This window comes from Coregonus lavaretus (assembly GCF_964263955.1).
Source record: "Coregonus lavaretus genome assembly, chromosome: 25".
In the NCBI taxonomy this organism is placed as follows: domain Eukaryota; kingdom Metazoa; phylum Chordata; class Actinopteri; order Salmoniformes; family Salmonidae; genus Coregonus; species Coregonus lavaretus.
In genome coordinates, this window is record NC_140012.1 from 43,562,222 (window position 1) to 43,577,795 (window position 15,574).

A 15,574-nucleotide genomic window follows, 5' to 3' on the forward strand; every position below is an offset into this window, starting at 1 on the left:
ATAGCATATGGACGAGCCTAATGTTGGAGACAACGTGTAAATTGTGTTTCCATATAAATAAAAGAGCGCAAAGTGGGCCTATAGCTAATTCTATTAAAATGTTTCTCCCTCTCTATTCTAATCCATTAGTCTTATTCCTCTTGTGGAGAAATCTCCAACGTCTTGCCTTTAACATCAATAAAATACAGAGGATGTAGGCGGTACAGCAGCAGTTACCAACCAATGACTTATGTATACATTGTTACCAACCCTGAGAAATCACACCCATGCACGCCCCTTTCCCCCTGACTGTCTGACTGCGGGACTGAAAACGCATAGCCTATATCGATCTGGCGACAGCTTTGGTGTGAACAGCACCCCGTCCGTCTCCAGAGAGTAGCTGACTGGCTGGGCATGTGGTGTGGAGGTGGCTCAGCAACGAGCGACACCCAGGAACGGTTAGCCTAACACAACAGCCAGCTGGAGGGACGCGAGTCAGCGTACAGCGTCGCCGCCAACTGTACGTTGCACTTCTCGGTTTATTTTCGCCGAGTACAGTAAACAGTACACTCCCATTTCTCCCTCCTCCCAGCCCGTGCGCCTCCCTCCGTTCGAGTGAGGGGGGAGACCCTTTAACGCTGCTGCTCTCGTCTATACGTTTACGTTACCGTGCTCCATAACGGACCACGCACTGCTCACGACAACGGCACTCCCGGCTCGGTTGGCACGGGCTATTAGGACCTAGGACATATAATCTCCACGCATTCTGGACCAACCTGGACCAACCGTTGCAGTTCTAGTAGCGAGCAGAGAGGAACTATACCCTGGTTTCGCTCCGTAGCTGGTCCCTCCAAGCGCTCTGCTCGCTCACAGGCAGACATGGAAGATGGTCCGTCTTCGACAAGCTGTTTTCGAAGGATTACGGACTGTTTTCTGGGCTCAAGTAAGTACTTTTCTGTGCAACAGTCAACCTGTTGAATGTGATCTTTTTACCAATGGGAACATGTATCCCACACGCATGTTTTATTATCCACGATTTGAACACGGGATTTTGTGGCTCTAGTTTTTTATTTTTGCCTCGATCAGAATTACATATTAAGATAATCCACGATTATGAATAGTTAATACACATTTCTCATTATGATCAATTGCAACTAGAACAATTTAGAAATATCCACCTTTCTGAATGACAAAAGATTGATAGCTGATCAGTGATAACATCCTAAACATGGGTGGGGATTTAACAGGAGGAGAGAACAGTAGAAACCACACCAGGTAGTGAATATGGAGTATGCACAGCCCTATACTTTACCAAGAAAGTAGCCTATATTTCTCAGCAGTAACGGGAGAAAAAAAATCCCCGGTCCACCACGTGTAGTACGGTTGATGTAGACATACGGCGCCGGTGGAGATGTTCACCGCACCGCTGTTTGACCCGTTTCACCACAACCGACTGACTGAAATAACATGGAATTGCCATTGACGATACCATAGTAAGGTTGGAGACTAAGGTGCCACTCGCAAGGAAGAATGGCCTAAAAACAAATCCTTTATCCCCTTTGCAGTGACGAATCTAAATAATACTCTGGTGAACTGACATGTACATATTCAAAGTGTGATGTGTATGTTTAATGGCTGTTTTTGATTATTTTACTCTCAGCCAGAGCGCCAAAGACACATTTGCATTACGTGTAAACTTTTAATTACACATAAAAAATAAACATTTGTACAGTTAACTGATGCGAATGTAATGATTTAAGCTGTGTTTACACACAGTAATGCACAGCTATACTGTTACACTGACGAATAAATGTTGTGGTTAATAACGGTTAACTACACAACACAAGTCAATTTATCGGTCTACATTTGAGAAGAATATTTAATTCAGGAATATTTTAAAATAATCTAGGGACATGAAACAGATTTTATATCTTAGGTTGTTGGTTGTAAGACTGAAATACAGGTATCTGCCAAGGCGCGTTGAAGCTGTTATGTCGACTCGTGGTGGCCCAACACCCTATAAAGACACTTTAGTTGGTGTTTCCTTTATTTTGGCGGTTACCTGAATCATTGAAAGGTCTTTTTAATTTAGGATAATCCTGACAGCACTTCCTGGGCCAGGTGAGATTGCTCCGGGATTGATTAATTGTGTCTGAGGGGAACTGAAGTCTGTCTCGCTGGGGGAAAATACATACTTTTCATGCATCATCATCCTGTGTAATTTGTTTAGACAATAGCTTTTTGTCTACAGATTGAACAGAGCATTAGGACTCTGATGTCAGAACAAAACACAGGCACTTCAGCGATACAGATTCAAATCAAATCACATTTTATTTGTCACATACACGTGTTTAGCAGATGTTATAGCGGGTGTAGCGAAATGCTTGTGCTTCTAGCTCTGACAGTGCAGTAATATCTAACAAGTAATATCTAACAATTTCACAACATATACCCAATACACACAAATCTAAGTAAGGAATGGAATTTAAGAATATATACATATATGGACAAGCAATGACAGAGCGGCATGGACTAAGATACAGTAGAATATTATAGAATAGAATACAGTATATACATATGAGATGAGTAGTGCAAGATATGTAAACATTATTAAAGTGACTAGTGTTCCATTTCTTAAAGTGGCCAGTGATTTCAATAGGCAGCAGCAGCCTCTAATGTGCTAGTGATGGCTATTTAACAGTCCAATGGCCTTGAGATAGAAGCTGTTTTTCATTCTGTCGGTCCCAGCTTTGATGCACCTGTACTGACCTCGCCTTCTAGATAATAGTGTGGTGAACAGGCAGTGGCTCGGGTTGTTGATGTCCTTGATTATCTTTTTGGCCTTCCTGTGACATCGGGTGCTGTAGGTGTCTTGGAGGGTGGGTAGTTTGCCCCCGGTAATGCGTTCGGCAGACCGCACCACCCTCTGGAGAGCCCTGCGGTTGCGGGCGGTGCAGTTGCCGTACCAGGCGGTGATACAGGCCGACAGGATGCTCTCAATTGTGCATCTGTAAAAGTTTGTGAAGGTTTTAGGTGCCAAGGCAAATTTCTTCAGCCTCCTGAGGTTGAAGAGGCTCTGTTGCGCCTTCTTCACCACACTGTCTGCGTGGGTGGACCATTTCAGTTTGTCAGTGATGTGTACGCCAAGGAACTTGAAGCTTTCCACCTTCTCCACTGCGGCCCCGTCGATGTGGATAGGGGGGTGCACCCTCTGCTGTTTCCTGAATCCACGATCCTCTCCTTTGTTTTGTTGACGTTGAGTGAGAGGTTATTTTCCTGGCACCACTCCGCCAGGGCCCTCACCTCCTCCCCGTAGGCTGTCTCATCATTGTTGGTAATCAAGCCTACTACTGTTGTGTTGTCTGCAAACTTGATGATTGAGTTGGAGGCATGCTTGGCCACACAATCATGGGTGAACAGGGAGTACAGGAGGGGGCTGAGCATGCACCCTTGTGGGGCCCCTGTGTTGAGGATCAGCGAAGTGGAGATGTTGTTTCCTACCTTCACCACCTGGGGGCGGCCTGTCAGGAAGTCCAGGACCCAGTTGCACAGGGCGGGGTTCAGACCCAGGGCCTCGAGCTTAATGATGAGCTTGGAGGGTACTATGGTGTTGAATGCTGAGCTATAGTCAATGAACAGCATTCTTACATAGGTATTCCTCTTGTCTAGATGGGATAGGGCAGTGTGCAGTGTGATGGCTATTGCATCGTCTGTGGATCTATTGGGGCGGTAACAAATTTAAGTGGGTCTAGGGTGACAGGTAAGGTAGAGGTGATATGATCCTTGACTAGTCTCTCAAAGCACTTCATGATGACAGAGGTGAGTGCTACGGGGAAATAGTCATTTAGTTCAGTTACCTTTGCTTTCTTGGGTACAGGAACAATGGTGGCCATCTTGAAGCATGTGGGAACAGCAGACTGGGAAAGGGAGAGATTTAATATGTCCATAAACACACCAGCCAGCTGGTCTGCGCATGCTCTGAGGACGCGGCTAGGGATGCCGTCTGGGCCGACAGCCTTGCGGGGGTTAACATGCTTAAATGTCTTACTCACATCGGCCACGGAGAAGGAGAGGCCACAGTCCTTGGTAGTGGGCCTCGTCGGTGGCACTGTGTTATCCTCAAAGCGGCCGAAGAAGGTGTTTAGCTTGTCCGGGAGCAAGACGTCGGTGTCGGCTACGTGGCTGGTTTCATTTTGTAGTCTGTGATTGCCTGTAGACCCTGCCACATACGTCTCGTGTCTGAGCCGTTGAATTGCGTCTCCACTTTGTCTCTATACTGATGTTTTGCCAGTTTAATTCCCTTGCGGATTGAGTAGCTACACTGTTTGTATTCTGCCATATTCCCAGTCACCTTGCCATGGAGTCGTGGTCAGATTTGCCGAAAGGAGGGTGGGGGAGGGCCTTATAACCATCCCGGAAGTTCGAATAGCAATGTTCGAGGATTTTAGCAGCGCGAGTACAACAGTCGATATGTTGATAGAACTTCGGCAGCCTAGTCCTGAAATTTGCTTTGTTAAAATCCCCTCGGCTACAATAAATGCAGCCTCAGGATATCTGGTTTCCAGTTTGCATAAAGTCCAGTGAAGTTCTTTGAGGGCCGTCGTGGTATCGGCTTGAGGGGGGATATACACAGCCGTGACTTTAACCAAAGTAAATTCTCTTGGGAGATAATACGGTCTGCATTTGATTGTGAGGTATTCTAGGTCGGGTGAACAAAAGGACTTGAGTTCCTGTATGTTACTACAATTACACCATGAGTCGTGTGAAACACACACCTCCGCCCTTCTGCTTCCCAGAGAGATATTTATTCCTGTCTGCGCGATGAACTGAGAACCCATCTGGCTGGACCGATTTCGACAGAATATCCCAAGAGAACCATGTTTCCGTGAAACAAAGTATGTTACAGGCCTTGATGTCTCTCTGGAAAGAAATCCTTGCCCGGAGCTCATCGACCTTGTTAACCAGAGAGGGAACATTAGCGAGTAGATTACTTGGAAGCGGTGGGTGGTGTGCGCGCCTCCTAAGTCAAACCAGCAGGCCGCTCCGAGTGCCTCTGCTCCGCCGGCAATGTTTTGGGTCAGCCGCTGGAATCAGTTCAGTTGCCCTGGGGAGAGCAAACAAAGAATCTGCTTCGGGAAAGTCGTATTCCTGGTCGTAATGCTGGTGAGTTACCGTCGCTCTGATATCCAATAGTTTTCCCCGGCTGTATGTAATGATACAAAACACTTTCTGAGCTAATAATGTAAAAAAACAAAATACCGCAAAGTTTCCTAAGAGCTAGTCGCGAGGCCGCCATCTTCGTCGGCGCCAGGTACAGAGCATTAGGACTCTGAGGTCAGAACAAAACACAGGCACTTCAGCGATACAGATTGAATAGAGCCCTAGTGTGTGTTGCAGACTGTGCTTCGCTCTAGGGATGGGCACGGCTATTCGAATATTTCGAACGGACGTTAGTATTTGATTACTTGAGAGAGAATTCATTTTTTAGAGAAAAAAATACACCTATTAAAATAAAATAAAAAAAAGGCTTTGTCTAAGATTAAAATGATCTATGTGACAATTTCTTCATAGCCTACAAGGATAGACCATTATATTATAAATGCTTTATAAAACAACAGTTTTATGACAGTTGTTCTGAGTGCTCCTCATAAAACAGACACACAGGTATCCTACACACTTTCACTGTGTAGCTTGTTGTTATTGTGGGAGATTTCTAATCAATGCAAATTGGAATAAAAATTACGAAATTAAGTTGGCTAAATGAGAAGGAGTAGGCTCCCGAGTCAGCAGTCTAAGGCACTGCATCTCAGTGCTTGAGGTGTCACTACAGACCCCCTGGTTCGATTCCAGGCTGTATCACAACCGGTCGTGATTGGGAGTCCCACAGGGCGGTGCACAATTGGCCCAGCGTCGTCCGGGTTTGGCCGGTGTAGGCCGTCTCCCCCTTCCTCCCCCTTCTCGCCCCTCCTCACCATCTCCCCCCTCCTTCCCCCTCACCCATCTCCCCCTCACCCGTCTCCCCCCTCCTCACCCGTCTCCCCGTCTCTGCCTCCTCCCCCCTCCTCACCATCTTCCCCCTCCTCGCCCTTCTTCCCCCTCCTCACCCGTCTCCCCCCTCCTCACCCATCTCCGCCTCCCCCATCTCCCCCTCCTCACCCGCCTCCCCCGTCCTCACCATCTCCCCCCTCCCCACTCCTCACCATCTCCCCCTCCTTACCATCTCACCCATCTCCCCCTCCCCCGTCTCCCCACTACTCCCCCCTCCTCACCCATCTCCCCCCTTCCCCGTCTCCTCCCCCCTCACCCGTCTCCCCCTCCTCACCCTTCTCACCCCTCATCACCCTTCTCCCCCCTCCTCATCCGTCTCCCCCCTCCTCATCCGTCTCCCCCCTCCTCACCCTTCTTCCCCCTCCTCACCCTTCTCCCCCCTCCTCCCCTTCTTCCCCCTTCTCCCCCCTCCTCACCATCTCCCCCCTCTTCCCCCTTCTCCCCCCTCCTCACCATCTCCCCTTCTTCACCCTTCTCCCCCCTCCTCACCCGCCTCCCCCTCCTCAACCTTCTCCCCCCTCCTCAACCTTCTCCCCCCTCCTCCCCCTTCTCCCCCCTCCTCACCCTTCTTCCCACTCCTCACCCTTCTTCCCCCTCCTCACCCTTCTTCCCCCTCCTCCCACCTCCTCACCCTTCTCCCCCCTCCTCACCCGCCTCCCCCTCCTCCCCCTTCTTCCCCCTCCTCACCATCTCCCCCCTCCTCCCCCTTCTCCCACCTCCTCAACCTTCTCCCCCCTCCTCAACCTTCTCCCCCCTCCTCCCCCTTCTCCCCCCTTCTCCCCCTACTCCCCCTTCTTCCCCCTCCTCACCCTTCTTCCCCCTCCTCACCCATCTCCCCCCTCCTCAACCTTCTACCCCCTCCTCCCCTTCTTCCCCCTCCTCCCACCTCCTCACCCATCTCCCCCTCCTCACCCGTCTCCCTCCTCCTCACCCGTCTCCCCCCTCCTCAGCCGTCTCCCCCCTCCTCAGCCGTCTCCCCCCTCCTCAGCCGTCTCCCCCTCCTCACCCGTCTCCCCCCTCCTCACCCGTCTCCCCCCTCCCTACATCGCTGTAGCATCATAGCAGGGTCTCCAGCAGTACAGGAGCATCATAGCAGGGTCTCCAGCAGTACAGGAGCATCATAGCAGGGTCTCCAGCAGTACAGGAGCATCATAGCAGGGTCTCCAGCAGTACAGGAGCATCATAGCAGGGTCTCCAGCAGTACAGGAGCATCATAGCAGGGTCTCCAGCAGTACAGGAGCATCATAGCAGGGTCTCCAGCAGTACAGGAGCATCATGGACAAAACTGAAAGACCTGCCAATAGTTTCTACCCTCAGACCCCCCCCCCCCCCATGTGATACTGTGTATAAAAGTACCATGTATGTAAAATATATGAATAATGTATATGTAACAGAATAGCTGTAAAAAAAATAAACAAATAAAATGCAAAATACAGTTACTTTTGCCCTCCAAAGAGGGGAGTGTGGATTGGTCGATGGGCCAATAAAAATAAATAAATACAATGTTGCACATGAGATGCTAGATAGGTTGTGTGAGGGTCCGGGTGGGGAGTTGATGACATCTGAGGCTTGAACTCAGTCCTGTTCCCCTCGAGGACCAGTTCTCTTTCACTCAAACACAGGCTGGAGAAGAGGCTAGGAGGAGTGATGCAGACCACGATCTCCAGAGGGACTATACCCAGCTAGGACATTGGTTCCTTGGAAGTTGTGGGAACGTACATTTTTGGTTTCCCATTGGTTCTAGGAACGAAGGCATACGTTTCCGGACCAGTAAAACATAACTTTTTTAAACGTTCTAAGAACGAGTGGCGCAGTGGTCTAAGGCACTGCATCGCAGTGCTAGCTGTGCCACTAGAGATCCTGGTTCGAATGCAGGCTCTGTCGTAGCCGGCCGCGACCGGGAGACCCATGGGGCGGCGCACAATTGGCCCAGCGTCGTCCAGGGTAGGGGAGGGAATGGCCGGCAGGGATGTAGCTCAGTTGGTAGAGCATGGCGTTTGCAACGCCAGGGTTGTGGGTTCGATTCCCACGGGGGGCCGGTATAAAAAAAATAAAAATAAAATAATGTATGCACTCACTAACTGTAAGTCGCTCTGGATAAGAGCGTCTGCTAAATGACTAAAATGTAAAATGTAAATGTTGCCTGTTCTGGGAACGTAGATTTTTAGGTTGCAGGGAGGTTCTGAGAACGTTTTACTCTGCTTCCCTGAAAGTTTTTCCGGGTAGGTTTTATTAACGTTCTGAGAACGGAAATTATAGGTTATTTGAAGGTAATTAAATAACGTTCTGAGAACATGTTTCAAGAAAACTTTTAATAATACTGCTAGCTTAGTTTTAACCTCCAAGCACATATAGGACACATGGAAATGTATTTGCTTAGGCATTAATCATGCAAACACATTACTTTTTTTATTGTGGCACAGAGTCAGTGAGATTTGAATCTATTAGTTTATATTCTCTATCCATGGAATTCAGGTTTTTTTTACTCATACAAAGATGTTAATTTTAGTCTATTCAAACAGACCCCATTTCAAAGGAAACAAGCACTCATCAAGATCAGGTTTGGCCAATTAGTGGGCGTGGTCAACACACCTGAACACACTTAACAAGATAGAGGATAGACAGAGTTTTGTCGACGCGGAGAACAAAATGTATATGTGTTTAAATAACATTCTTAGAACGTTCTATGAACGTTACAAATGTTTTCTTGTGGTTTTTATGGAAAGTTTTCATATTTTGAGAACATTACTTTAAATAGAGCCATGAGGAAACCTGCAGAAAAAAATTATGCTGAAGTACTGAAATTCCCACAGAAGAACGTTGTTTCTTAACGTTCTCTAAACATTCTGAGAACATTACTTTAAATAGAATGATGAGGAAACATGTAGGAGACTTTATGCTGAAGAACGTTGTCGGAAGGTTCAATGCAAAATGACCATAGGACAGCCACGCTCTCACCGAGCACTAAGAAACATATGGTTCTCAGAACATTATGTGCTAACTGGGTAGTGACAGCGTAGAGCAGAGCTTTGCTCTGCTTTGGAGAATGACAGAGATAAGGATGTAGGGCCTACTGTATCCACAGGCTGAATTGAGCAGACCTAAAAAAATAAAAATGTTAATGACTAAAATATCTGCTTTGTAGAATAAGGACAGATTGTTGATGGTTTGGGTGGATTTTAGTATAGTTTCTCTCCCTGTTCTCCCATGGTAACCTATCAAGAAGGCGTCACATTTCCTTTGTAGTGCTTTTCTTCCCTCGTGTCTTCTCGTGGACTTTGTGTTTCCTTCTGAACGTTCTGTAACACTGTAACCTTCTGAATATAGACGCCGGGTTTTACTCAGTAAACTCAGGACAGAGAGATTGGGTTTCAGTTTGATGTAAAACATATGAAGAACACAGGTATTACTGTCAACACATAATGCCAACGGAAATAACAGTTTATCCAGATACACAAAAATAATACTTGAAGAGCAATGGCATTGACAGTAGAAGAACTGCCTACCGCTGTTATTTGGCTACATGAAACTGACACCAGACTGATTTGATAGAGTTGAAACTGACACCAGAGACTGATGGATAGGGTTGCTTGCTGGGTGCTGACTGATGGATAGAGTTGCTTGCTGGGTGCAGACTGATGGATAGAGTTGCTTGCTGGGTGCAGACTGATGGATATGAGTTGCTTGCTGGGTGCAGACTGATGGATATGAGTTGCTTGCTGGGTGCAGACTGATGGATAGAGTTGCTTGCTGGGTGCAGACTGATGGATATGAGTTGCTTGCTGGGTGCAGACTGATGGATAGGGTTGCTTGCTGGATGCAGACTGATGGATATGAGTTGCTTGCTGGGTGCAGACTGATGGATATGAGTTGCTTGCTGGGTGCAGACTGATGGATAGGGTTGCTTGCTGGGTGCAGACTGATGGATATGAGTTGCTTGCTGGGTGCAGACTGATGGATATGAGTTGCTTGCTGGGTGCAGACTGATGGATATGAGTTGCTTGCTGGGTGCAGACTGATGGATAGGGTTGCTTGCTGGGTGCAGACTGATGGATAGGGTTGCTTGCTGGGTGCAGACTGATGGATATGAGTTGCTTGCTGGGTGCAGACTGATGGATATGAGTTGCTTGCTGGGTGCAGACTGATGGATAGGGTTGCTTGCTGGGTGCAGACTGATGGATAGGGTTGCTTGCTGGGTGCAGACTGATGGATATGAGTTGCTTGCTGGGTGCAGACTGATGGATATGAGTTGCTTGCTGGGTGCAGACTGATGGATAGGGTTGCTTGCTGGGTGCAGACTGATGGATATGAGTTGCTTGCTGGGTGCAGACTGATGGATAGAGTTGCTTGCTGGGTGCAGACTGATGGATAGGATTGCTTCCTGGGTGCAGACTGATGGATATGAGTTGCTTGCTGGGTGCAGACTGATGGATAGGGTTGCTTGCTGGGTGCAGACTGATGGATAGGGTTGCTTGCTGGGTGCAGACTGATGGATATTACTGTTAAGAGAAATATGGAAATAAAGAGAGAAATGTTCCAGAACCTCTCACTTTCGGTTATTTGGAAATGAAATAATCTTCAAAATATCGCTATTTTTAAAACAAGCCATAGAAAGTTGGTTGCAATTTCAGTTTAATCCACCAGAAAATACAGAACAAATATTACAACAAATATTATGGTTAAATTCAAATATACTAATTGATTAAAAAAAAGCAATATTTTTGGAATAAATGTTTAAAAACGGTATAATTTTTGTAAATTATATCATAAATAGGACTGGTGGAGTTATGTCACACATGCAGCTAACAAAAATATATGGACATGTCTGCTCTAGTCAAAATTACAACCAACTAATTGCAGCATTACCGCTAAAATGGAAGAGGAAAGTGGAAGGGGGAGAAGGTGAGGAACTTGTCTGTCGGCATTAAAGACCAAAATTGGATAAAGAAAATTGTGATAAATAAAAAGTATAGCAGTGCAATATAGATTCCATGACACACGGTTTATGAACTGATACACAAAACGACGCTGGATTAAAAATGTAGAGTTTTTCAATTAAAATTATTATTTAAAAAATCTTGCAACCAATATAATGTTATATATATATATGGGGGATACAATCATCCCAGCTCTGCAGATTTTTCTGCGAAGAGACAGAATCATTAGATCATTTGTTTTGGTACTGTCCATTTGTAGCTTGTTTTTGGTCGAAGGTTCAGGAATGGCTGAAGAATTGCAACATTTACCTGGAGCTAACTCTGCAAATGGCACTGCTGGGTGATTTAAAAAGTCATAGTCAATCGATCAATAATATAATAATACTCTTAGCAAAAATATTTATCTTTCATTTACAATATGTAGAATCTATGAGAATAGAAAGGTTCAGAACTTTTGTGAAACATCACAGCACAGTAGAAAAATAAATGGCAAATAGAAACTGGATGGTGTTCAGAGATAGATGGGAGGGGTTGAGTGGAGCTGAAGGATGGGACGAATAACAAATTAAAAGATAACTATTGTAAAATATACTGTGTCCGTAAAATGTATATAGTATGTATAAACTGGAAGTAGAAGCCTAAGTGTTGTTGTCCAATAGTTTACTCCAATTAGGGTATGGGGAAAATAATAAAGGAAAATATACAAAAATATATATAAAGGATAAAAAGAGATGGAAATAAAGAGGGAAATATATATAAAATGTGTTTTAAGGTTTTTATTCAATTGTCCTAACAACATCTTAAAAGATGGCTGTGATGTGTTTTCATGTTCGATAGAATTAGGAGAGATATTTTTCTTTAGTGGTTTAACGATGGTGCTATTAGATGACTAGAGGAGCATGTTAGGGTGAGTGTGTGTGTGTGTATATGTGTGTGTCTGTGTGCATCCGTGTGTGCGTGCGTGTGTGTGCGTGTACATGTTCACGACTGGGAAGGATAATTGTTTTACTGTAACTGTTAAAACGACGAGAGAATGCAAGGCATTTAGGACACAAATATGTTCAACAATTTGACCTCTTCAAATAACCATGTCCACTGTTCTGTCCATCTTTGTTTCACAACAAACATTAAAATTATGTGATGATAGAAGCAGTTTTTCCCATTTATCATTGATGTGGTATCAGCGATCCCAGAGAGGGAAAGAGACATGCTATTAAATTCCAAATGGCACTCTATTCCCCATGGACCCTGTTTAAAAGTAGTGCACTATAAAGGGAATAGGGTGCCATTTGGGACTCAGAACCAGAGGTCAATCAAGACACTGACCAAGACCTGACTTGACCACAGTGGTCTGAGGGGTGAAGCACCAGCACACATACACGCACACACACCTCATGATGAGCGGTAGACCATACTATTTACCAAGAGAGTTTTCATCTATGTTTTTTTGTAGCTGTCTGTTTACCACCACAAACCGATGCTGGCACTAAGACCGCACTCAATGAGCTGTATAGGGCCATAAGAAAAAACAAGAAAATGCTCATCCAGAGGCGGCGCTCCTAGTGGCCGGTGATTTTAATGCAGGAAAACTTACATCCGTTTTACCTAATTTCTACCAGCATGACACGTGTGCAACTAGAGGTGAAAAAACTGTAGATATCCTTTACTCAACACACAGAAACAAATACAAAGCTCTCCCTCGCCCTACATTTGTCAAATCTGACTATAACTCTATCCTCCTGATTCCTGCTTACAAGCAAAAACCCAAACAGGAAGTACCAGTGACGCTCTCAACATGGACTGTTTCGCTAGCGCAGACTGGAATATGTTCCGGGACTTATCCTTTGGCATTGAGGAGTTTACCACATCAGTCACCGGCTTCATTAATAAGTGCATCGAAGACGTCGTCCCCACAGTGACCGTACGTACTGGCTTGGTGCGGGGAGCAGGAACGGGCCGGACCGGGCTGACGACGCGCACCACTGGCTTGGTGCGCGTCGCCAGCCCGGCCCGGCCCGTTCCTGCTCCCCGCACCAAGCCTGTGGTGCGCGTCGCCAGCCCGGTCCGGCCTATTCCTGCTCCCCGCACCAAGCCAATGGTGCGCGTCGTCAGCCCGGTCCGGCCCGTTCCTGCTCCCCGCACCAAGCCAATGGTGCGCGTCGTCAGCCCGGTCCGGCCCGTTCCTGCTCCCCGCACCAAGCCAGGGGTGTGCGTCGTCAGCCCGGTCCGGCCCATTCCTGCTCCCCGCACCAAGACAGTGGTGCGCGTCGTCAGTCCGGCACAGCCCGTGCCTGTTCCCAGGCACCGGTCAGCTGCTCCACACCGGAGCCTGAGCAATCCGCTCCACCGGTGTTCAGTCCAGCTCCGTCCAGCAGGGCCAGACCACGAGGGCGAGAGAGAGAGTGGTGGTCACGCCCGGAGCCGGATCCGCCTCCGAGGTGGAATGCCCACCCGGCCCCTCCCCTGTTGGGTTTAGTTGGCGCGGTCGCAGTCCGCGCCTTTGGGGGGGGGGGGGGGGGGGTACTGTCACGCCCTGGCTCTGGGGACTCTTTAAGGTTGAGCCAGGGTGTTAGTTTCTAGGTTTAGTTTTCTAGGTTTCTGTTCTAGATCGTTGTATTTCTATGTTGGCCAGGGTGGTTCCCAATCAGAGGCAGCTGATTCTCGTTGTCTCTGATTGGGAACCATACTTAGGCAGCCTGTTGGCACTTTTGTTTTGTGGGATCTTGATCCGTAAGGTTTGTGTTTAACCCTAGGACTTCACGTATCGTTTATTGTTTTGTTCGTGTGTGCACTCATTAAAATAATGTACGCTTATCATGCTGCGCCTTGGTCCGCTTCATGTAACGATCGTGACACTACTGCACAAACCTCATTGCTACAGTACTGTTTTTAATTGGTTAATGTTGCATAGGCTTACGTTTTTTACGTCATGTTAAAAACATATCTGAGTGGTAGATCTCGGCTTGCATTTTCAAGTGATCTTGACTCAGGAAAGGTTGGTGACCACTGCTCTAGAGTTTCCCCTGTTAACACTACCAACGTTTCCCTTTACCGTGGCAAGTGTGATCGAATCAACATAATATTAGCCACTTTCATCGCAACATACCGAAACAAAACAAACTATGCAAGAGATTTTTGTTGTAGGCAGAATGCATCGAAGTAGGATTCTGTTGCATTGACATGCACTACTCAGCCCGTACTTTACATAGACCGGTGTGGCATAACCAATCAGAGCTGCAGTAGGCCTGTATGCAAATAGATCATTGCCATATATGGATCTGTGCCATTTACTTTGAACTGGACTGTGTTTACAGCATGAGCGGTCGTGAGTAGATGTGCTTGTTTTGAGATCAAAGCGAGAGCTGCATGTAGCCAGGTGTGAACATTTAGTTCATATCCTTTGCTAGTTAGTGAGTTATTAGCCCAGTTATAGATCATTTGTAGTCAGCAATAGGGGAGTGATTTGCTTCCTACAAGAGCACAACACGTGTACATTTCTAGACATCTTTGAAAAGCGAGTCAGGTAAAGAGCTTTTTTTTGTCTTAAAGGGGCAGTGTTTTATTTTGATACAGGCTTGAATAAGCTAAGTAGCCAATAGGCAGAGGGTAGCATAATTTGTCTTGATTCTCTGTAATAATGGTATGGGAATAATAATGCATTTTATTTTGTAAAGTGGTTTCTTGCATCAAACAACACAACAACATTTTCAGTCACCTCCTTGTCTGAAGGACAAGTGGATGAACAGGTTAATGTCAAGCCCTGCATGTTTTTTTTCAAAAGTCTCATGGAAAGTAGGCCTACATTGAACACCACACATTGGCTGCTCCTGTAGGCTGAGTGATAGAACATCTAGTTCCATGTTAAAATGTTATGGGATGCATTATCTCCATTGTTTTTGATGGTAGGCCACTCTAGTAGTATCTGTCCTCTATCTCTCTCTGTCCTCTATCTATCTCTGTCCTCTATCTCTCTCTGTTCTATATCTCTCTCTGTTCTCTATCTCTCTCTGTCCTCTATCTCTCTCTGTCCCCTATCTCTGTCCTCTATCTATCTCTGTCCTCTATCTCTCTCTGTCCTCTATCTCTCTCTGTCCTCTATCTCTCTCTGTCCTCTATCTATCTCTGTCCTCTATCTCTCTCTGTCCTCTATCTCTCTCTGTCCTCTATCTCGCTCTGTCCTCTATCTCTCTCTGTCCTCTATCTCTCTCTGTCCTCTATCTATCTTTGTCCTCTATCTCTCTCTGTCCTCTATCTATCTCTGTCCTCTATCTCTCTCTGTCCTCTATCTATCTCTGTCCTCTATCTCTCTCGGTCCTCTATCTCTCTCGGTCCTCTATCTATCTCTGTCCTCTATCTCTCTCTGTCCTCTATCTCTCTCTGTCCTCTATCTCGCTCTGTCCTCTATCTCTCTCTGTCCTCTATCTATCTCTGTCCTCTATCTCTCTCTGTCCTCTATCTCTCTCTGTCCTCTATCTCTCTCTGTCCTCTATCTCTCTCTGTCCTCTATCTATCTCTGTCCTCTATCTCTCTCTGTCCTCTATCTATCTCTGTCCTCTGTCTCTCTCTGTCCTCTATCTCTCTCTGTCCTCTATCTCTGTCCTCTATCTCTC

The 15,574-nt window shown here is 46.4% G+C and overlaps 1 protein-coding gene across 1 annotated transcript in view; it reads left to right on the forward strand.

Moving 5' to 3' along the window:
• Positions 1–673: 673 nt before the first annotated feature.
• pde10a (phosphodiesterase 10A) overlaps positions 674–15,574 on the forward strand; it is a 132,331-nt gene continuing 117,430 nt past the window's right edge. The window contains exon 1 of the mRNA XM_084141418.1: positions 674–922. Within this exon, the coding sequence (XP_083997544.1) occupies positions 859–922 (64 nt within the window). The 5' untranslated portion in view covers positions 674–858. The remainder of the gene's footprint in view (positions 923–15,574) is intronic.